The sequence below is a fragment of the Aptenodytes patagonicus genome, chromosome 12 (assembly GCF_965638725.1).
Source record: "Aptenodytes patagonicus chromosome 12, bAptPat1.pri.cur, whole genome shotgun sequence".
NCBI classification, from domain to species: Eukaryota; Metazoa; Chordata; class Aves; order Sphenisciformes; family Spheniscidae; genus Aptenodytes; species Aptenodytes patagonicus.
This window is the reverse complement of record NC_134960.1, coordinates 19,695,177-19,718,600: the sequence shown is the minus strand read 5'-3', so window position 1 is coordinate 19,718,600 and position 23,424 is coordinate 19,695,177. Positions and strand designations below refer to the sequence as shown.

The 23,424-nt window shown below is 36.1% G+C and overlaps 1 protein-coding gene across 3 annotated transcripts in view; it reads right to left on the bottom strand.

The window, feature by feature from the left end:
- The window catches only part of RANBP17 (RAN binding protein 17), a 168,007-nt gene that overhangs the window by 125,280 nt on the left and 19,303 nt on the right, over positions 1–23,424 (bottom strand). For all 3 annotated transcript variants that reach the window (XM_076350195.1, XM_076350196.1, XM_076350197.1), the window contains 3 exons: positions 20,684–20,877; positions 16,013–16,118; positions 14,273–14,408 (listed from right to left, as the gene is read on the bottom strand). In XM_076350195.1, coding sequence (XP_076206310.1) covers positions 14,273–14,408; positions 16,013–16,118; positions 20,684–20,877 — 436 coding nt within the window. The remainder of the gene's footprint in view (positions 1–14,272; positions 14,409–16,012; positions 16,119–20,683; positions 20,878–23,424) is intronic.

Here is a 23,424-nt window from a genome sequence, read left to right as displayed (position 1 = left end):
CCCAACAACCCCACTTTTATGACAGTTAAGGCTGTGGGGAGAAAAAAAAAAATCCCTATCCTACTTTTTTGGTGAATGACTGCTGTTGAATCTCAGTAAATATTTCCAATGAGCACTGAAGCAAGAACAACTCTAAAAAGGATGAGAAAAATAGGTTTAAAATACCCAGTTAAAATTCAGAAGAGTCCATAAAAGTCACTCACAATTTCTCTGCAGCAAGCTCTGCTTTTCTTTTCCTTATCATTTCATTGATTACTTTTAATGACAGAAACAGAAGAAATTCACTTTCTGAACTCCCTGGGCTTACTATAGAAAAAGTAAAGCTTAAAATAGTAATTAAGAAACTCACCAAAGCAACTGACTTAAATGAAAGATCCCACTAGTGTATTGAAGGAACGTGCACTTAATTGATGTTTGGATAGACATTTTGAACTGCTGGTTTCATGTGTTCTTAGCCCAAGAAGTCCCTTCTCTCAGAAGAGTATGTTTTAGGGATTCACATGTCCACCATGTAATCAAAAGAGGGACTAAGTGCCGTAGCCAGAAAAATCAAAATTAAGTTAAACCTTTCTGTCACAGAGATTCTCCAATTATAGCATGAGCTTTTAAATGTCAACTGAGAAAGGGAAATTCCCCTGCACAGATTTACTGATCATCTGATCACCAACTATCAAACAAGTTTACTTATTCCTATTCCTATTAGGAATTAACAACTATTGTTTCTTCAGCGTCCTTAGATCTCTTCAATCAACTTGAAGCATAAGACTATCTATTGTAGTTATGCAGACCAGTACAAAAATATTTTCAATATTCTGGGAAATTTTAAAGCACTGAAAGACTGCACTAAATAACATTAAAGGTCTAGCAAATATCCATCTTACACTTGATGACCAGTAAGTCCTCCAGACTGAAAGGCCACAGCTGACCTGCTAGTCATCAGGAAGCAATGCTGCTGAAAGCATTTGGAAACATAGATGTAAATTCTGAACCTCATCATGTCTGAATTTTAATTTATTTGACATTAGTAACCGTATACACAAGGTGGGTAGATAATGATAAAGAAAAAAATTGGACCGTCCATATTCACATTGATGGAATATGGCAGGAGCAAGCTAAAACCCCCTAACATCAACAGCACAGACATCAAGAAATACCTCATGGTTCAATTCTTTTTTCTATATTTGCAAACAACTTTCACTAAATCCAACTTTGCCTGGAACATCGTATTTCACTAGAGCATATCTTTAATTTGCTGAAAGCACTGGGAAAAGAGAGTGTAGGCATTATCAAAATGTTTGGATGAGCCATGAGTTGACACACAAATAGGAACAGGAGTGCATGCTGGAAGCCCTTTCCTTGACTGAGCAAAACGCAGTTTCTGCAGAGATTTCTGTGCAAACCTTTCTTGGTAAAGGTATTTTCATACAGATGCAAAAGGAAGGACATAGGTACAACGTCTCATCTGTTTCAGAGGAAATCTTTCACTTAATTAATCATGAAGTGTTTTACAATGATGTGGATGTTTTCTTTACTTTGATAATCTCAGACAGCATATCAGGCCATTTACATAAGGCAAAATAAATGTCCAAATAAAAAAACCACCTTGATTCAGAAATCTGACGACTTCATCAACCTGGAAAGTTTCCAAATCAAAGGAACTGCGAAATAGAGGAAGTCACTGAAGCCTTGTTTATATCTCAAACCCCAAAAGGTTTCTTATACTATGTCCTGGATATGACTGCTGCTGCTCTGCAGGAAATAGTCCTTAGCAATTCAGCTCCATTGACTTTATCTCTTCTAGAGTGGAACTGATGTATTGCTGGTTAGACTGGATGGTTAGGTGACAACAGCTTGATGAAAAGAGACAAAGTTCTCCGTACATGCTGCTCTGCAAATGCTTGTCTTCTTCATTTTTAAAGGATCAGGTCAACGTTGATCATTCAATACAAATACGTGTAAATAAGCGTGAAAAAAATATGAATAAACCATCATAACAGGAATGCAAACTATCCAACCCTGTTTAATTAAAAAAAACAGGAGTAGTGATATGAGAGGAAAAGGCAAAAAAAGAAACAGAATGTTCTTTCTGGATTATACAGAATTCTGGATTATACCAGAACTTGTGCCTATAACAAAATAAGCAGAAAATACTCCAAGAGACTGACAGTTTATGTGCAATGTTTAACACAGGTCAGAAACCACACTTTTTTGTAAGGTCAAAACCAACTCACCTTGAGGTCACAAAGAGTGGAATTTTGTACTTTATCTACTCAATTATCACATTTGTTTCACGTGGAAGAATAGAAAATGTCAGCGCATAAAGTCACCTGGAAAGATTATTACTTGGGTTAAGTATTTTCTCAAGGTGTGTGTGTGTGTGTAATCTTTAAAATGAACTTAAGTTAGTGCTTTAGAACAATTCCTATTTAAGAACACTGCTACACTAATATATATTCCCCATATAAATCTAAAATGACAACACTATTCTAGAGGAAAATCTAGAAGATCATCTAGAGGACTGTTTTAGTAATGTACTAGTCACTGGTAGCTAAATTAAGTTAAGTAATTTTGAAGGAGATGCTAAACTGCTGATCAGCTAAAATCAAACAAAAACCTTCTAGCACTGCTGGCCAGCGTGGACTATAAACACAATACCTAAACTGAATGACGTATAATCCAACCAGTATCCACAAGAGTAATCTAACCTCCTAGGATTTTACTGTTTTGTTCTTTTTTGACAGATGTACTTATCATGTGTTATTTTGCATATTTTTCCTCTCTGAATTACACAAATATGCAATAAGCAATTTCATAATTAAATTTAACTTGAGTCATAAAAATTGCCGTAGTCTAATATTAAAGAATTATTCACTCTGCTCTGAACTCTGATGGTTAATTTACTTACTGCAAGGTCTGGGAAATTAATTCATTAAGCTACTTAAATAATGAGGATATGAGGCCAACATACAGCAACAAAACCAATATATTTTAGATAAGTAAGCCACAAGATAGCCTGTTTTTTTTCCCCAAGATGCCCCATCTGCTGTTTCTTCCTTCTTGCTAAGTTGGTATGGGATATACAGCACAAGTGGAAAGGTCCAGCAGTTAAAAGTTACTCAGAGAAGAGAATCTGCTTGAGGTGAAATAACAACTGAATTATTAAACAAAGAACAAAATCAATATAATAAATACAAAAATATAATAAATACAAAGTAGTATTTAGCGACATAGAAAACATAAGTAGTGTGATTACAACCGAGTCCAGTCATCAAAGACAAAGCAGAGGCAGGTAAGCCAAAAAGCAGACATACGTGAAAGCAAAATTTGAAACTACTTTTGTAAAATAGAAAAAGGAATTCTACTAGGCTATATCAGATAAAAACCACTAAGCAATGTAATAGTTCCTCTGTGCAGAAAAAATTTAAACACACTTGCATTCAAAATAAGATGAAAAATGCTGAAAGATTGGTTCTCTAACATTTACCTGCCCCCCCCCCATATCAGCATTCCCTAAATCTCAATTTCTGAGACAGGTAAGCAAATTAAACAAACTAGTGGCTATCACTCACATACCAAGGGAATAGAACAGAAAATTAATTGATGCAAATACTTAAAAGTCAACTACTACCATGCCTATTTTGCATATAAAAACAAAATGTGAAAAAAAAGGCCTTTCATTATAGATCCAAACATCTCCACATGTGTGGAATTACTTATAGGTGACTTAGCCTAGTTTTGCAAATGAACTATCCACCTAACTTCACAGGAAATTTCAAGTTCTTCTGCAGCATAAATACTAGAAATTTTCAGAAAGCAAATCAATGAACAGACTCAATCTCATTCCTCTTTAAAACATGCTTCTAACATTATTAAGAAAATCTTTTTCTTATTCTCTTCTTAGCATGCAACAGGTTTTTCTGTAGTTAAATTGCTATCCTAAATTGTCTGAGATTTAACTCTACTACAAGAAAAATTAATCATGTTTGCAGCATTTTGTGACATACTGTACCACTGTTTTATCAGCATTTTGCTGTTACCACAGCATCTCTCTGCCACCAGTTCAGTTTGTTCTGGGCACTTGCTATTAGAAAAATAGTAGTCGCTCTCAAATCACAAATTATACTCACATCCAAATAACCCAATAATATATTTGCGAAACACTTAAGAAGTCAATAATTTGGAGTGGAAGTAGGATTAGTTTTTAAGTCCGCAAGTGATGGTATCAATTCTGAAACGTTTAAATATTAGTTTACAAATATTGCTTATATCTTAATAGCATCACAGACGTAACTTCACAAAGATATTGGCTCTAGACAGTAATTATATCCTCAGCCTAATGTTGCAGTTAATGGACATACACATTTCAATGATAATTGCAATGCCTGAACATGATAATGTGCCTTTATTAGCAGCTACAAAATAAAGCTCAGTTACAGCCAAGTGTAGAACTGAACTATGCTAATTATTTATTTTTAAGATTGCCTGATTTGTGATATAGAATTCTAAAATAAAATAGCACAGCACTTAAACCAGTGCTTTAATTGCAAACATGTGAGTAAATAGTATCTATATAAAGATTCATGCAGGTTTTAGTTGCCATGAGCAAGGAGCCAAAAGATAACAAGTTAGTAAGATAAAGGCGTAGGTAACTGAACAGTAAATACACTGCAGTTAAGGGGGGGGGGGGGGGGAGAGGGAGAAGATTTTAAGGATTTAAAAATTTTAAACAGCACTGCAAGGAAAGGAGGAAGACTAGGAGTATATAATGTAAAATTTGGGAAAAGAGAAAGCAAAACAAAAATTCCACAAGCAAACACAGAAAAGAAAGTGCTGCATAGACCAAGAAGAAAAACGTATCAACTCCTGCATAAAACCACCAAGTAAAAAATGACAGAATTGAGGATATATAAAATGAAGAATGCTTTACAACTCAGCCTGATGAGGAAACCAACATTTATGACTCTGCAAAGTTCTTAGTGTTTGTCTTTATGTCCTGATAGGTTCTTTGCTGTACAGAATTTCCAAGTAATGGAGAAATTAAAGACATTTCTAAAAGTAGTTAAAGAACAGGCACGGTGTATTGTGATTGAAAGTTTGCCAAGGCATTGTAAGTAAGAATTGCTGTCTAGTCCCATGAATTAAAATGTCACAGATTCTAGCTTACTTGTTTTTGGTTTGTTGTCACTGGTTTGTTGTTTTTTTTTTTTAATTTAAAAGCAGAAAAACAAAAAAAATTCTGCACTAAGTACTTAAAGAATCCTTCAAAGTATTAGATTTCTTCAAAGGAAATCCAATTTTTCACATGAAGCAAGATGGTTGTCAGTGCATGCCACAATCTAGAATTAGAAATAACTATACATTTTTATAAGCAATGGAAGAATTAACTTAATTGCCTAAAGATTGGACAAGCTAAGTTCAAGTATTAGTTCAGGAACATTTGCTGAAAGTTCTTTCTGCTCATGGCAGGATAGGAACTATGATAGAAAACATGAAAGGAGATCTGCCTGAGTAACATTTACCTAAGTAAATCTTTTCTAGCTCCTAAACTTGCTAGAAATTGGTCAGTCAGTCGAGAAGTCAGAGCCTCAAAGAGGAGAGAACCAACGTAATTCACATACATACGAAGCAATGTTTTTTCTGAGGACTGTAATAAAAAAACCACACTGCCAATTCTTTTGTCCAAAAAACCTGATGAATTCTGAACACTGAGCTGCTGCAAGCCAAACTGGCAACTCCAATCCCACAAAAAGATGCTACACTTTAAAGTCTGAGCTACAAATTTGACTAGTTTTGTGGTTGTCTCCTTGCTGGAAGACAGATACTTAGTTCAAGAAACATTAAATGTTCTCATCTCATTTTTGCTCTTTAAAGTTTTGGAAACAAGATTTTTCTTTAAAGGTATGACTAAAATCACCAGGAAATTACTTGTCAAATAATACAACTGTATTTTCCATTTCAGTCTTACCCTTCCCAGCATTTTGACCATACCGAATGCTGAGTGTATGTAAAATGCTTGAAATCTCTTTGAAATTTAAGTTGGTACCTTGTACCCTCTTAAATTCTGTAGGTAAGTGTAGTATCTTACTTGCTGTATTTTAAAGCTAAAAATGTTGAGAAGAAGTAGTTTACAAAAATGTCATTAATAAGATTTCTTAGGATGTTTGTATCAGTTCTACAGATTTGGAAAAATCCTGCAATACTTTGATCACCCGCCGTGATAATATCTACTTATTTTGATTTCTGTACTAGCAGTTATTTTCTATTTAATTCAGCATGGACCATTACATGGATTTGGAGGCTTTTATGACCAGCACTATGCAGTGTTTCCCTCCCACCACTTATCTGGAAAAAACACATACCTGTTGTGTTTGATAAAACAAACCCAGTTCTGCTTACGACATTCCTTTCCTGCACATATAACCACAGAGGGAAGGCTACACGCTGCCTCAAAAGGAAAATAATTTTGCAACAGCTGTTAAAGCTTTTCATCAGTACCAGATGGATCCAAGCCCCACTGAAGTCAATCCCTACTTTCTTTCCCTATATGAACTGCAAGGAGACTGGATGAGAACAGTGTGGTACCTATGAAACAGAGTAAAAATGAGATTTGGCCCAGTTAAGTGAAAAATACCAGTGACAATATTTTTCTTCTGAAACAATCGTTCTTTATTCTTCCTAGAATATGCCATAGAAGTAAGTTGTACCCAATTCTATCATGCTTCCTTAACAAACTGTAAATGTTAAACTTAAATGAGCGGCATTTCATGCAATCTGAAAAATATTCAGTTCAATTAAAAATAATTGATGCATGGTGAAATAATTCTTCCCAAAGCTGCTGTAAAATCTTCAAAAAATAAAGCTACTTAATAATTTTCATCTCCTACAGGCTAGAGAAGCATTATTGCATATTAAAAATTGGAGTGTGGTTTTCCCAGAGGTAAAAGAAAGTTATTAAAACAACCTATTTATTGTTGATATAACTATCCATTTGTGCTACACAAAAAGTAACAATTTCAGTACATTAAAAGAAAAGCTAATTAAGGGATAATTAGTATTTTCTATGTTTTGATAATTAAGGGTTAGTTGGCTATTTCTTTTCAAATTTCTATTTTATGTACCCCAACAATGCCTTTAATGAGCAACTAACACTATTGAATCCCTGATGGCTGAGGAGTTTAGTGACCACTACTACATTACTTTCATTTATCACTGCCTCTTTAGCTATAAATTAAAGTAGCCCTGTAGCTATGTTGATCTATTTTATATCAATTTCTTCATCCATATCAGCTGAATATGTATGGCATTAACCTCATTTACCAGTTTGGAAAAGCTGAATTAAAATGAGATCTAATTTCTAGTGCACAGAACAATTTCAAAAGTGCCTGCTAATTTCCAGCACCTGTCAGTGTTGTGATCTTCACCTCACTGTAATGGAATAAAACAGTATATATATTTTACAGCTCAGAAAAGGATAATCATAAGTGTTAAGATATCATTAATCATGAAGATGCTAGGACCCAGAATCTTTTATGAGACGTGCACAGATCAACACCTTCACTTGCAAAGATCCCCACTGAAGTCAGTGGGACTGCTGCAGATCTCTGGGTCTTATATTGTGCAGGGTGAAAAGCAGTCACATTCTGAGCAACTATGTCTTTTCCTTTTTTTTTTTTTTTTGCTAGGTCATGCTTCCATGTCTGCAGGCAATATAATCAAAGAAATATACATATACTGAAGAAATACCAAAATAACATAAGTTAAGAGAATACACATTACACATTAGAAGACAAGCCTGTGTTCAGTGGTTAGATGATACCTGGTTACATGCATTTTTTGCTTTCAGCTACTGCAAACAACATATAGCAAGGAAATTATAGTTTTTCCTCCCGTCTAAACACATTGTAGTCTAAATTCTAAACCCTCTAGATATTTTTTTTACCACAACGCAGATCTACCTCATACGTCAAGTCTATAATTTAAAAGCTTTAAAAACACATACAGATGCAATCCGAAATGTTAATACAGTAACTTCTTTATATTGACTACATAAGCAAATAAAATATGCGCAGGATACAGTAAGAAATCCCATTTGCTCCCTCCCACCCCACTTTATAATCATGCTTCAACTTGTATTTGTAAAGGCTCTTTATCAAACATTAATCCATACTCCTACTTCCTCCTTCACTCTCACCTGCCCTAGATTGAAAAACAGACCAGATTCCCCAGATTACTCAACTGAGGCACCTAAAGAAGGTGACAGCTGTATCTCTTCATTTGTACATGGGACTGTTTCCCAGAAACAGAAGAGTCAGAATTCCTACTCCTACTTGGGTCCCTATCACTTTTACTTAAGGCTGGGGCAAAAGAAAAGAATGGCTTGCTGGAACACCGTATTGCCAGTGCCCTTCGCTTCTGGAAGTATCCCTCAAACTAGAGCCACCTGCTACAGATTAAAATTACCTCCAGACTTCTCTAAGCACATTCAGGGCTACTGTTTGATTAGAAAGAGCAGAACAGGGAGCCATTAATTACTGCACAGTTGAGCAAAAGAGTTTACCTAAATGCATTTTAACCAATAAATTCTTTTTAATATACAAAACAAACACCAACCTTGCAAGCATAACTATTCTGGTTAAGATTATGGGTGGGATTTCTTAAAAATTGCTCTGCTTATAAAAGCTGAAAACAGAACTCCAGAAATAATCTGTAATCAGGCTCTGCTAAAGAGCATAGCTCAGTCTCAAACACTTGCTATTACTAATGTTGTTTTCACCATGCTACCCTTATCCAAGATGTGAATAGGTTCCAGTTTTGACCTCTATGTTTCAGGAACGGCAATAGTCAACTAAAGGGATAACTCTAGTTAAATAGCGCCACATGCCGTAGAAAGTAAACATGACAAGTGAAAAATTAAGATAAATTTCTTAATCTCAGTTAGAATGCCACAAAAAAACCCAGACTGTAAATAAGTGACATGACAGACAGTTCTATACCCTAATTCTAAACCCTACTTTACACTTACTAATTACATTAATATTTTAAATGTAATTTCTTTCTCACGTATAAAACTACTGCAATTGTCCACTAAATATTTCTATTTTCAATCACAAAATACTTAACAACAAAAACCATTCCCCCCAAAAACTGAAGATGCAAAGGAACTAACAATAAAAAGAACCTGATTTCTGTACACATACATTTTTCAAGAGCACACTATTAGAATAACCCTTAATTGTACTGCAAGAGAAAAGTCTTCAACCAAAACCATCTGTTTTATAAAATCATTATAAGCTGTACAGATCTGAAAAACTGAACTGAACACTGCTAAAAGTGTCAGGACTCCAGATTATGAAGACACCTTAGTGTTAAACTTGTTTCAAGTTAAAGATACAGTTCTAAGTTAACGTAGGAACTTTTAGTAATTAACTTAGCTAAGTGGAATTTCCTATGACATTAATCAGTAAAACTTATCCAACAACTTACAGTTTGATTTACTCTTGGCAATCTCTCACCACCAATTAGAGACAGTCAGAGAGCCAAATACGCCCGCCCATGCCATCAACTGCTGAACCCAGCCTCTCCCCCAGGGGAGAGTTTGGAATAGATGCAGTTCGAACCACTCTAGGGAAGGCTACGAACCCCTCCTGTTCCTTTTTTCTCCCTCCAAGGACAAGTGTCTGATGTGTCTGGAAGCAGGAAAAGGTCCTGGCTAACAAGTCTTGCCTTTTTATCCCTATTTAGCCTAAATTAGTGCAAGTGCAAAAATGTTAAACTATATTATCTGTGTTAACAAATACACTCTGCAATAATACAATCAGCATTCAAGCGCAAGGAGCAGACCTCACGAACTGGTCTACCTGCCATAGCAAAGTAAGAACTTGCATGTTAACTCATGAAGCACCTGCTCATAAAGTGACAACTCTGCTCTAACCCACAATAAAAAAAGGCAGCTAAAACACATTCTTAGCACCCCCAACTTATTTTTTGCACTTGCCATGGGAAGTTACACAACTTAACAGAGATGTTACCAGATAGTCTCTCTAAACTGCAGGCTATCCAGTCAAAGTCCCACTTGTGGCTGGATAACTAAGAAGAGATCTTCCTTAGCATGGATAAATGAGGAGTGAACCCATGTTTTGAGCTGGAAAAGGAGTCAGTCTCCTCTGCCAACTCTCCATGTTCAAAGACACTGCAATTCCTGTCACTCTTAGTACTCATACTCTTTTTCCTTTTAAAATGGCTGTAATGAGTTACTTGAAACATGCCGGGCTAAAATAAAATTCCTTAATGGTGGTTGATTGACATAACACACAATACAAACAGGAGGGCTCATCTCCCCCCTAAGCATGCTTTTCACTGGCTAAGCCACAGCAAACCACCATGGCCGTTTATAATAGTCTTATTAGGAAGCACGAGATTAGACCAGCAGAACTTCTGGTTTATTCTGTACTTTATGGAAGAAAGAATTAAGTATACCTGGACATAAATCAAAAGCCCCCGTAGCATCTTGGGTAGTACGCACCAGTACTACGTTACTGGCATGGTTAAAAAGCTTTCCCTAAGTCTTCCTAGCTACAAATTAAGCCAATTACATCCTGTCTTTCCCTTGAAGGGCGCTGAAAACATCTGATCACTAGCTTTTCTAAAACAACTCTTGACATCCTTGATTTTTGTCCCACCCCAATATTCTATTTGTTAAACTAAACCAAAGCAGTACCTTCTGCATTTTATTTGTGTTGTCGTACTCTCCCGTTTGTCTACAGTTTTCTCAAAAGTGTGGTGCCCAAGATTACACACATTATTCCAGCTGAAGCCCAGTCAGAACCAAATATTCAGAACTGAATAAGAAATTCCAGCACCTGACACAATATTCCTACTACTACATCCACAAAGATGTTGTATGTTTCTTCTGTGCAAAAACAACACATACTGTTGAGTTACCCCTGCTTGCAATCTCCACAGCATTTCCTGAAATAATGCTGCCTGCTCAGAGATTTCCCAGTGGTAGTTGTAAGCGGGAGTTTTCATTCCTAAGCACGGTGTTTCACCAGCATTTTAAATTTTCAGCTTATTTCTCCAGCTTACGAAGATCTTTCTAAATTCAAATTCTGTCCTTTGTGATCACATTTCCTCCCAGTCTAGTGTCGCTTGCAAATATAAATAAATAATTGTACAGTGTCGATACATTAAGAATATTGCAAAGGAAAAGTCTCATTCAAAACAGCAATGTTTTCTCTAATAAATAACATGTGTTTGATGTCAGGAATCAGATTTCAATGCAATATTACACTACTTACAGTAGTGGCTAATAGTGGCATACTACAGTAATGATAGAGCTACCACAGATAGAAGCTGAGACTACAATTTCAGGAAAGCACAATACAGTGTTTTTCCAGCCAACTTCTTTTCTACCACCCTGCCAGCATCCAAATCAGCAATATGCCACAAAAAGATGACTCTATGAAGGCTAAGTCATATCAGCACTAAAACAAAATAGGTATCGATAGACAAATAGGTATCAATAGTGCTGTACAGTACCAGAGAATCCAGTCTAGTATTCAACAGAAATACAGTACATATCTATTCATTCAAAGGTCTACCTGATCCAAAAAACAGTATCTTGATGTATTACTTTGTATCAGAAATATACTAAAATTATATGACAGTATCATGGAAGAGATCGCCAAGGTTTTGCTATTTTTCCTTAGACAGCAAGCCCCAGTGGATTGTTTAATAAGAATGCATTAATTTACCTAGCCAATTTTCTTTTTCTACAATAAGTTTGCTTTTATTATATGCACTTACTTAAGAATATGAGTTAATTAATGAACAAAATTTGTATATTTATGTAGAAGACTTGTTCTACAATTTCATTAAACTATTCAGCCTTCTCTAACCATTGTCTGTTTTTCTGTATGCAAGCATATGATCAAATAGTCTCAAAAATTATTTCAACATGGCTGAAGCATGCAGAATTTCCATTATCCATTCTGTAAATAAAACAATTCAAGCAATCCTGAATATTTATATAAATGTGTATTAACTTAGTCATTTGATATATGTCTGATTTTTCTGCTTCCAAGTGTGAGCCTTTTTATTGCATATTTGTAGATAGCTGCCAGCAAGACACAGTATCAGAGGATTTACAACTGTGAGGGTAGAATGCCATCTGCTGCTATACTTGCTGCTACAGCAGGATAAAACAGAAGAATCATACAAGTGCTGCCTTCTGCTTTTCTCTTAACCGCAAAATGTATACAAACATCTCATTTTGTTTTATTAAAAATTTAAAAAAAACCACCAAAACTGGGAGCTCAGATGCCTTTACACACAGCTTTTGTTATAAGATCTGGTAAAATAATGTGATACAGACCACAGGATTCTATCAATGCAAATGAGAGGCTGTTTTATCAGGCCTACTAGAACAAAACAAAAAAGAAAGTGTAATTTGACTGCAAACTAAATTATACTGGTAGATAATGTAATCAAACCATAAAAAAAAGCACACTTTGAAAATGCATTTGCAATGAATTATGGAGTTGCTAGACTGGGGCTAGAATTTAGAAACACCCCTTGAACTGTTATGCACCGTGAAAGCCTTGCAAAATTCCCACTTTCCCAGTCTGGTTACATACATGACACATGTCATAAGCAAAGGCAGTATATGGAATATGATATATTACCAGTTTGATTCATGTCCACTTATCGGGGCGGGGGGGAAAACCAAAACAATAAAACAAAGCAACACAAAACTGTTTTCTTAAATTCATCCTACAGTTTTCCTCCATGTCCTTTCAGTAAAAGTTAATTCTTTCTATTCAAAGTGCTCTTCAATAAATCAAATGGAAACATTAGCCAGCATTTTTTTATGCTGGCTATATAATTACTCAATAATTAACCATTTAACCTTCCACACACAATGCAATCGCAGAGGCAGTCTTATGCTTATGCAAAACACATTGCTGAGCTGGATAGATTCATATGTATTGAATTCTGGTGTAGCTGGCAAACATTCAAGTTTTACATTTTTTTTTTCTCCTGACAACGGAGCTCCAGGTGATTAAATATAAATAAGGCACTTCAGTATTTTGCCCACTGCTTCACCCACATACAAACGTTTCTTCCAGCTTTCTATAAGGATGGGCATAAAAAGCTTGGGTATACAATCTCCTATAACAATCTGTTATAGCATACTATACATTGATAGGGCTTCTCCACACAGTTACACCTCAATCAGTCAGAGTATAAGGTGAAATCAAAACCCTCAAAATTGGATAGAAAGAAAAAATAATCCGGGAACTACAACTACTGTACAGCCATGTTGCCTTCGAATTGCCATCAACAGGAGTTTTGCTAATGAAAATACCAGGAGCACGAGTACATTTTTACTGTGTGCCTTCTGTTACTTAGCATTAGAGCAGTGCACCATATTCAAAAATAACAAATCAGCTTTGACAATTGAAAAGGAACTCATTGCTTTCATGAAAAAGTAATTCAGTATAGTGTAAAACTTTATTTTTAATATTAAGTGAGGAACCATTCAATAAAGTTGAAGTAAAGTTCAAACCTGAAGGGATAAAAGAATTCTTGAGATTGGGACCGTTCACCAGAAAGCAAGGACAGAGTACTACACAAGTAAAACCAAATCTCAGTCACTGTCACAATTCTTGCTAAAGATTTGCTTGGGGCTCCAACAGAATTCTTTCAGTCTTTCTCAAGATCAATTGATCTCATCCTACTGACATTCTCTTTATAACATCTATATTATGACTGTCCCCTACAGTTAAGGTAAATTAACTGCTGCTTCCTCAAAAATGCATCTTACTTTTCCCTCTTCCCTATTTAAAATGCAGAAAAGCCAAGTAATGTGAGAAATACAGTGGAAACCACATAAATGAGTAACTGTCAAAAGAACAGAACTATTAAAAGAATAAATCTTGCGTACCCAGCTGTGAAATATAACACAATATAGCAGAACCCAGCTAAATGTTTGAAATAAAAAATTGAAATGCAAAGTAACCTAAAATTGTTTAATGAACATAGCTGTTAAAATATTAACTCCTTGCATGCCAAAACTCAAAAGCATACATGGTAGGAAGCCCGCTCAGATGAACAACACATTAACAAGTCATCTAGCTATCCATCTATCTCTCCATCTAGCCAGTCAGCCACCAGCTAAGCTCGAGAGCTTTTATGTGTAAGATATATTGGCAGGTCAATGTCTGCACAGGCTTTTTTATTTCAAATGTTGTGGTTTACAGCAAATATTTACCTTTGAGGTGTGCTGAAGCTGGTCTCCCACATATGTTTTACGGAACTGATCCAAGAACCACAGAATTGCCAGTTCTACTTTTTCATTACTAGACTGGGGTAACTGGGCATCCATCAAAGATATCAGCTGAAAAACTCTTAATGACAGAAAAAAACATTTTCAGGAAGAATTCTCAAATTAAATTATATTGTCACAGCTAATTTCTTTAGGAACCCATCAGTCATTTTTTGTTCGCCTAAGTTTCTTCTAAGATTCTGGGGTTTTTTAGATGCTAATTATGCTAATTGACCACTAATAAACATAAACATCAACATAATGCTTTTCTAATTACTCTGTTACTTGAAATTTTCTCAGATACATATGTTATACTGTGGTGAGTTTGTAAAATGTTTTTTTCTTTGTTAGAGCATCAATTCCATGATGAAAGAAACAACGAAATTTGAGAAGTATGGGTCTCAAACTTAAAAGTGTAAGGTAAGAGCTGTTCAAGTTCCCTGGAAGCTGAAACTACTGTACTAAGAAATAAGTTTACATATGCAGTATATAATGCACAGTCTGCCTTGCTGCTTCCCACTTCTGTCTCTCCTAAAACATCTGAACAAACATGTATTTTCTGACCTAAATCCTTACTTGGTATATATCTCCATATTACCAGGACTGATTTCAAAGAATCAATTTCAGCCTGTGTCAGCTAAGAAAATTTAATACTTTTTTTTTTTAAAGGAGTATTCCTTTATTTATTTTCCCGTGTTCTTCTGCTATCTATTCCTTGAGATCTTAATTCCCTAGCAACTCAAAAAATTATTCTCACCTTTTGCCAATTCTGGAATATATAGTCACTGGATTAGAAGTCAGTAGCTACTTCATCTGTAAGCCTGTATATTAAAACCTCTCACTTTTAATAAAAATATAGTGGAAGATGGCTAACACCACAGAGTCCCAGGGTAGATTAGGAAGGCAAGAAACAAAGGAGAAAATGTAAAGCTTTTTATCCAGTTCTACATTGTACGCCCTTTTTCATGTGTTAGCTAGTGGATGTAAACAACAGGATCAAATATGCATGCCTTTTTTAACATACTTGTGGGTGAAAACAAGGATTAAGGAAGTGTTTGCCACATACTTTGTGTTTGCCACAAGGAATACACGTCATTCACAATAAATCCCTAGCTCACCCTTTGCCCTAAAACTTGCAGAAAGACGACTCTAGCACGCACATTTTTAAATCTAGAGCCTTAATCTAGAGCCTTCTTTTTTATCCCAAGCTCTAGTCTAAAAGTAAGTCTAAATTTTCAATGGTTGACCAGCAATTCCTCTGCACTTCTTCACCTGCAATAATTAATGTAAAGGAAGTAGTGCAGAAAATAATAGCCATAACTCACAACTAATGAAATTAACACTTGTATACAAGTATACTGCACAAATGAAAATAGGTAGCTACATGGGCATTATCTAAACACTCCTTATAGTAAGAGACATATTTGTCTCTAATCCTCTTCCCTTCCTCTGAAACATAGTTTTGAAATGATAGCCTTAATGACTCCTTCACTGCTCAGGATGATGAATCAGGAAAGATCAAAGCCAGTGGAATAGTCTCAATCCACGGAAACTCAGTACAGTCCTTGAACACCCACCATCCGAGAACTGGACAAAAACTGAGACATTTAAATTCAAAGTATCTGCTGATACTAAATGTCATTTAAAAAAAATCAAAATAAAGAATTCAAAACAAGCAATACTTACCGACAGGATAATTCTCCATCCATGGCATCATGTTCATCAGTACTAGTGTACGTTAATCGTCCTCCCACAAAAGTACCCACAAAATAGACAAGCCATGCCAGACGTCCTAACATGAAAAAGAAAGAACAGTTAATGACTATAAACATTATGCTAGTACAATACACTTCCATAAGGTATCAGCTGTTCTATAAGGTATCAGACTGCGGAACGCTGTCAAGAGAATGGTTAGGTTTCTCCCCTTACCAGATTTAAAACCTACCCAGACAAATCAACTAACAAAAAATTCTGAGCGGAACTGACAGATAAACTAGAACAGCCTATTAACCTAGACATGCTTATAAATAAAACACAAAGAATTAACCTAAAATACAAATTAAGCAAACTCAGCCTGGTAAGATTAGATATACAATTAATCTAGTATCCTCACTTGCCTGCCACAAGTTATTTCAAGGCATGGAACAATTTTATCTACAGTGGGGCCGTTACATCTACTTATCATAGCATTAGGAAGTAACTGAGACTCACTACAATCTACTTGTTTCTTAGTTGTGCCCCTGTACTCGGCACTGGTGAGGCCACACCTCAAACACTGTGTTCAGTTTTGGGCCCCTCACTACAAGAAGGACATCGAGGGGCTGGAGCGTGTCCAGAGAAGGGCAACGAGGCTGGTGAGGGGTCTGGAGCACAAGTCTTCTGAGGAGCGGCTGAGGGAACTGGGGTTGTTTAGCCTGCAGAAAAGGAGGCTGAGGGGAGACCTCATCGCTCTCTACAACTCCCTGAAAGGAGGTTGTAGCGAGGTGGGGGTTGGTCTCTTCTCCCAAGGAACAAGTGACAGGATAAGAGGAAACGGCCTCCAGTTGCGCTAGGGGAGGTTTAGATTGGACGTGAGGAAAAATGTCTTTACTGAACGAGTGGTTAAACATTGGAACAGGCTGCCCAGGGAAGTGGTTGAGTCCCCATCCCTGGAGGTATTTGAAAGACGTGTAGATGAGGCGCTTAGGGACATGGTTTAGTGGGCATGGTGGTGTTGGGTCGACGGTTGGACTCGATCTTAGAGGTCTCTTCCAACCTTAATGATTCTATGATTCTAGTTCTATTTCAAATAAAGAATTCTTTGTAATATTAAGCTACTATCTAAAGTGATTTGCATATAAGAAAATATTTATGTCAGAAGTCAGACATACTCTCCAAGAAAAGAGTTTGTGAACTACCACATAGTTTTGAAAGTCTCTGTGGACTGTTTTCTAAAAGGGTTTGAAAGACAGAGCTCATCCATGTCAAGCCATGCTGGCATGCCTTCAATCCTGCAGATTATTTCGCTGTCAGTTTCCACTAAAGTACTTACAGGATCCACTGGCAAAGTCCTTATCAAGTAAAGTACAATGCAAGGATCATAATTTCTGTAAACATAAGGTTCCCATAAATAACTCCTTGAGTTTGTGTATGTAGTGTATTTTGTACAGACTTTCAAATACTGAAATCCTGCTTTATAAATCTAGAACTCTTAAATTTACGAACACTGAACTTGGGGGAATTCTTTTGGCCTCTCTGATGGAAAATCATTTCCATGTTGCAAAACCTGGATTATTCTAATCTCTCTGGCACGTTAAGGTGGAATATCTTTAAATTTGACCTACCGATACTACTCAAGCCACGTCTATGCCTACTTAAGCTTTTTAATCTGTGAATCCAGTAACTAATGGTATCCTCTCTCAGAAAAGATGCAGTATTTTTCCCTTAAGTAAGATCAAAACTAAAGAACTGAATAGCAAAGTAACATACAGACCTGTTAAAACTTCAGGATACCCCTAAAGGTTTCTTCCTCAACTGAAATGCACTGAGACTATAGAACAGTAAAGCTACTTTTAGACTCCATCTTCATTTGGCAAAATATACTTTGTAATAAATTAAAATGAATTGCTTGAAAATAACAACACAGCGAAGACAACTTGGAAGAGTTTCCATGTAAGTTAAATCAAGTTACAAACAAGGCTTCTCAATAAGTGAGATATTTACATAAACTAGAAGATGTCTTGCCTTCATTACTAGGACTTTACCAAGTGACGACAGCATAACTTACAAGAGCGAAGACAATACCGTGATGAATAAAGTGTCTTCTGAACACATTTTGAAGTTTAACATAAAGGATAAACTACAGATAAACAAATCATGTCACATTATGACTGTAAAACAGTATTTTATTGTGGATATATCTACGTACATATCAGGACATGCACAGTAGCTACCAAAAGTCTTGCGGTTTTATTTCATGTTTGTTTCAAATCTCTGATAAACTAGTCTTCATTTACATAACATTAAACTTCACTTAATTTCCCTCATATTTTGCATTGTTGCAGTTTGAAAAACCCAGAACTGCAATAGCACCAAATGCTCTACTTCCTAGGCTCCTTCAACCAGGAATGATTAATAGTTCTGAGGTGTTCCAGTATCCTTATGACCTGAATCTGGTGACTATACATCATAAGTAATTCTGTTTCAGTCAGAGGTATATAGTACAGCGTGTTCTACGTATAAAAAAGATGCTGAGATCAAATATACATGAAAAGATAATGCAGAGTATGGAATAACATGCAGATGATTTCAACACAAGTACAGGAAAGCATTCAGGTTTATCTCAAATCTCAGTCTTATTTAAAAAAAAACAACACATGAATATGTAATACAGTCTGAGATCTGTAACAGAAAACACTTTGTGACAGGGAACAAGTGTTGACTTTTGAGACAAGATATATGAGGAAGACTTCCAACTATCTTCTCATATTGTTCTGTTCCATTCCTAGTAATCTGGACGGACAGTATCAGCTGCTCTACAACCAACATATTTCCCTGTTTCAAGACCTGTGCTTCTTCACAAACAGGACACTTCCAAGGAAAACCCCGTCAGACACACTACACATTGTAGTACAAACCACTGTTAATTTAGAACGCTAAGAGATTGCACCATCATTAGCAAAACACCAAGGAGCTGAAGTATCTAGGAGAACAGACATTGCTCAAATGAATTTAGCAACAACAGCTACTAAAGAATGGCTATTTGAAGATGGTATCAAAAAGCAACTGTGAAGTGGTGCTAGCTGGTTCAAAGAGCAGAGCCACCACATTGGCCAATAATCTTTTTTAAAATAAAAACCTGCCTTCCTTTTAAGAAATTGCAGTAGCTCATTTTTAAGTACATAGTTATTTTTCTGATGATAGCCCTCTTCTCTTAGCACAATACCAATTAATAGGTATGACTTCCTTCCCTCTTTTATACCTCCACTATTTAAAATTTTCAGTGCATTTGCTTTTGCAATTACTGAGGCAGACATCATCTTTTCTTTTAGAAAATAATTATTGCTGTAATAATCTGTAATTATGGTTTATAACAGCAATAATCCCAAAGAAATCAGTCATTACCGTAGATCACAAGTAATCATTAACTACTGTTAATGACCCATTTCTTGGGGATTATTGTTTTAGTAAACCATGACCGCATCACTATTGATACAGAGAGCAAGACAGTATAATAAAATGAGATCTTAATATTACATTAACTTATTTTGTAACATTAAAAGCCATTAAACGTCTAAATTTAACTATGTATATCTAGGGGATATAACAGTTATTGTTCAATATGAGCACAAATGTTTAGTTTGCAGAAAAGAAACACAATATTTAAACTGCATCAAATATTTTCTAATGCATAACAGCAATCCCCAGAGCACTAACACTGAAAAGACTCCAGCTGATTGTTTTTCTTTGGCCCCCCATGACTGGGGAATGTCAGACTGCAGCTGTTCAATGAAGTCAGGTCATTAATGAAAGTTCTCCCAAATAAAAGTTGATAGGTACACGGAAGAAAGTGGAATTAATAAAAAAGGTAAGTAGGAGGTCTTCTATAAATTAGTGAAAAAATGGCTCCTACATAGAAGAAAATCAGCATATTCAAACTGTCAACAAAAGAACAGCAAAATAAATCTCAAACATTTAATAGCATGCAAAGAAACAGCTGTATTATCCAGTAACCTGTCTCACCTTTTCAAAACAACACCATTATCCATGTAAAGATGCAACAGCCATAAGACAACTGTATTAGGAAAGAGCCAGTAGTTATAAAGACAATTTGAGTGAGACAGAGAGAACTGAAATAGGTATATGAAAAAAAAAAAGTACTTATTATTTTTACAACTTACACTACAATAAATAACTTGAGTTTCTTGAAAATTCGGTAATTCATCTTAACAGAGCTGTATAAAATAAATTAAGGTTTTTAATGTTACATTAATTTTTACAGACAGATAAATGCAAAAAGAATGAAAGTTAACATCTTCATTTTCAAAAAATGTTCATCAAGTTGCAGCTGGCTCCCGTGAGGGCACCTGGGGCACTAAAACGTTGATTTTCAGAAATTAAGAGTTTTTACAGCTCTCATGCCTATGTTCTAAAGATGTAACAAGATGTTAAAACAAACACATCAACTGCCAATGTACCCTTTGTATTAAGTAATACAAAGACAACTAGTGAAAATGTGGTGCAAGGTGACTTGGATCATTAATTCCTAGTTTGAGACAAGGTCTAGGTATATCTGTCATAAGGTCACAACTCTTTCATATGCAAGTATACGGTTATTGGCACATAAAACACAGTCTAAAAATTAAATTAAATACTAACCTTCCTGAACTGTGAATTCTAACGGATTCCTACTAGAAGAGTGTAATAGTTTTTGGTAGTTTTGTGCATTTTGGTCAAACAACTGTACCAGAAGCGTACAGGTCTTTTCATATTCACACCTGCTAACTGTGCACAGTTGCTCCAGCTGTTGGAAAACTGTAGCTGTATCATCCAGTGGATCTTCTAAGCCATCTCTGGAATAGAGATAAAAAGTAACCACTTAGCCACTATTGCTTAAAAGCTGATGCTGTTTGCCCATCCAGATCTTGAACCACTGTCACTGAACTGCTGAACTATAAAAGCCTTAGCAGCTGGTGAATACAACAGGCAGACATAAGACCTCATTTTATTTACATACACACCCATACACATCCACACAAACACAGAACAGTATTCTATTTGTGCCTTCCTCTTAACACGTATTTTAGAAAGCAAAGAAGAGAGGAGATGAGGTTGGCAGTATGAACACAGAAAGGTAAATCCTGAAGAACTAAGGTCCACTGTGCCTGAATAGAATATTAACAAGCAGCATCTTTCTCAGAGGATGATGGGAGGAAAGAACGGAATACTTAGTAGAAATGGATTTTGTATATTCATCAAATTAAGCACAAGACCATGATACCAAAGCCAACAAGCAAGCTTCAGTAAAATTCCATGCAACTGCTTTATAAATCTTTATTTTATTCTGCTGTAAACAAGCTGTGACCTTATGGAATACCTATAACAGACCAATAGCTCTTGCCATAAAGCGTAACTATACTCGTTACACAAATCACAACAGGAAAGGTTTATTCATCAGAAGGTTACCCTTTTGTTGCACAGGCATCAAACAATCGACAGATAAAGATAACATCCAAACAGCTAACAAAGCTAACAGTGCTAACATCCAAACTTTGAAAGATACACAGCTGCTGAAAATACTAACGTTCAAGATGGGCTGAAACAGACCTCTTCTCAGGTATTTACAAATATTTGAAATAAAAGTTCTCCTTCTAGTTTGTAGAAAAGCATCCTCTTGTAGACCCTCTGTAGAAGAATCATCAGTTCCTCACTCACCCTTACTCAAAAGGGAGAACAGCTTTGAAACCCCCCAAAAGGGCAAAAGTGACTTTCCTTCCATTGTTCCAAGCTACTTCTTTCCCTGTCTGAAGGACCAGCTGGGTGGCTCCTGAATGGAGGGTGATGTTATTGACTATACTGGTTTGTAAGAAAAATGGCCATTCCAGAAAACAGGATTTCTTTGCAAAGATATCAATTAATCTTCTCAGAGCAAACGAAGAAGTCTTATGAAATCAGTTCCCAGACATCCCATGTTTCTCAAGAATGGTCTGGACGTTTGATATTAAAGTCTACATTTGATATTGCTGTCTACAGAAATGCCAGAACTGAGGATCTTCATCACATAAGACAATACCACAGCGGTATACAAATCATTTAGAGCTAGTACATGCCAACAGCATTACCAAGACTGTCTTAAGAACGATGCACACCGGTAGAAAAGATCAGTACTTTCCTCACCTTCTCCCTGTTGGCTTTTTTCACAGATAAGGAAGTTTACTCCTCCACAACGTAACAAGGACATCCAGGAGAATCTCTCATCAGTGCCAAACAAAGAAACTGAATTTTCAGTGCTAATGGTGATGCTGATGAAGACGACAGCACATTTCAGTGGAGCTGGTCATGCCAGATGGTTTGACCCAGAAGCTCAGCCCTACTGAGTGCTTCAAGTCTGGAAGCTGATATGGAATGTACCACTCAGTAGAGAAGAAAGCTGAGACATGAAGGTTCAACCCTGAGATTCCATTACAGAAAAGCTGAACAGAGAAGATAACTTAAAAATGCCGGAAGAAGTGTAGGCTGGTTGAGAGGAAGCCCAGGAAAACTGACTGCACCTGCAATCAGCTGCTTGTCCTTCCCTGTCCTAGCACTGGAACACTGGAAGCTCCCCTAGGTACTTCTTCCCGAGACAACGATAGAGAAGCTCACGATTTTGAACCATTAGGAAGTCAGCCTTTAACATACCTATGGTGATAACATAAGGCAAGTAACACCAACTATAGCTTAGTCACTAAACAGTAAGATGACAGATTACACAATTTGCAGACATGAGATTTTGGCTGAGCTGAGACAAAAGGACAACAAAAGTGAAGGTGAATGTACTTCCTCACACAAACTGAACAAATGACATCATCTCAGTAATGTAAAATTGAAAAAGAAAAAGCAGATGTGGCTTGTTCTGCAGTCCCGTAGTCTGACAGGAGATCCTACCGGGAGGAATTCATAAAAGCCGTTGGAGGAAATTAAATCCTTTCAGCAATCTAAACACTTTTTCCTTATTTGCTATATTATAGTGTGGACTATAAGGTCATTTACTTAAACTATTAAAAAGAAGATTTGAACTAAGAAATTTTAAATTGGCCAATTTCAATCTTGCCACTCTCTACCTTGTTCTATTCGGTCTCACCCTTTCTTGTGCATGGGGTTCATTCTGCTTTATGTCCCCATTACCCTACCCTCCATGGCCCTAGAAAGTGACTCATTAAGAAAACACGTCACAGCTGAACAATATAGTTAATTTACATAGTCTTAAAAAAAGGGGGGGAGAGAATAGGCTTTTTTCAAAACACAAGGGCCCGTGAGAGGAAAAACAATTAGAATTTACATTTGATTTTGGCCTGGATTTAATAAGCAAAAGGAGTAAAATTATATCAGCCAATTAAGATAATCTAAAGAAATCGCCA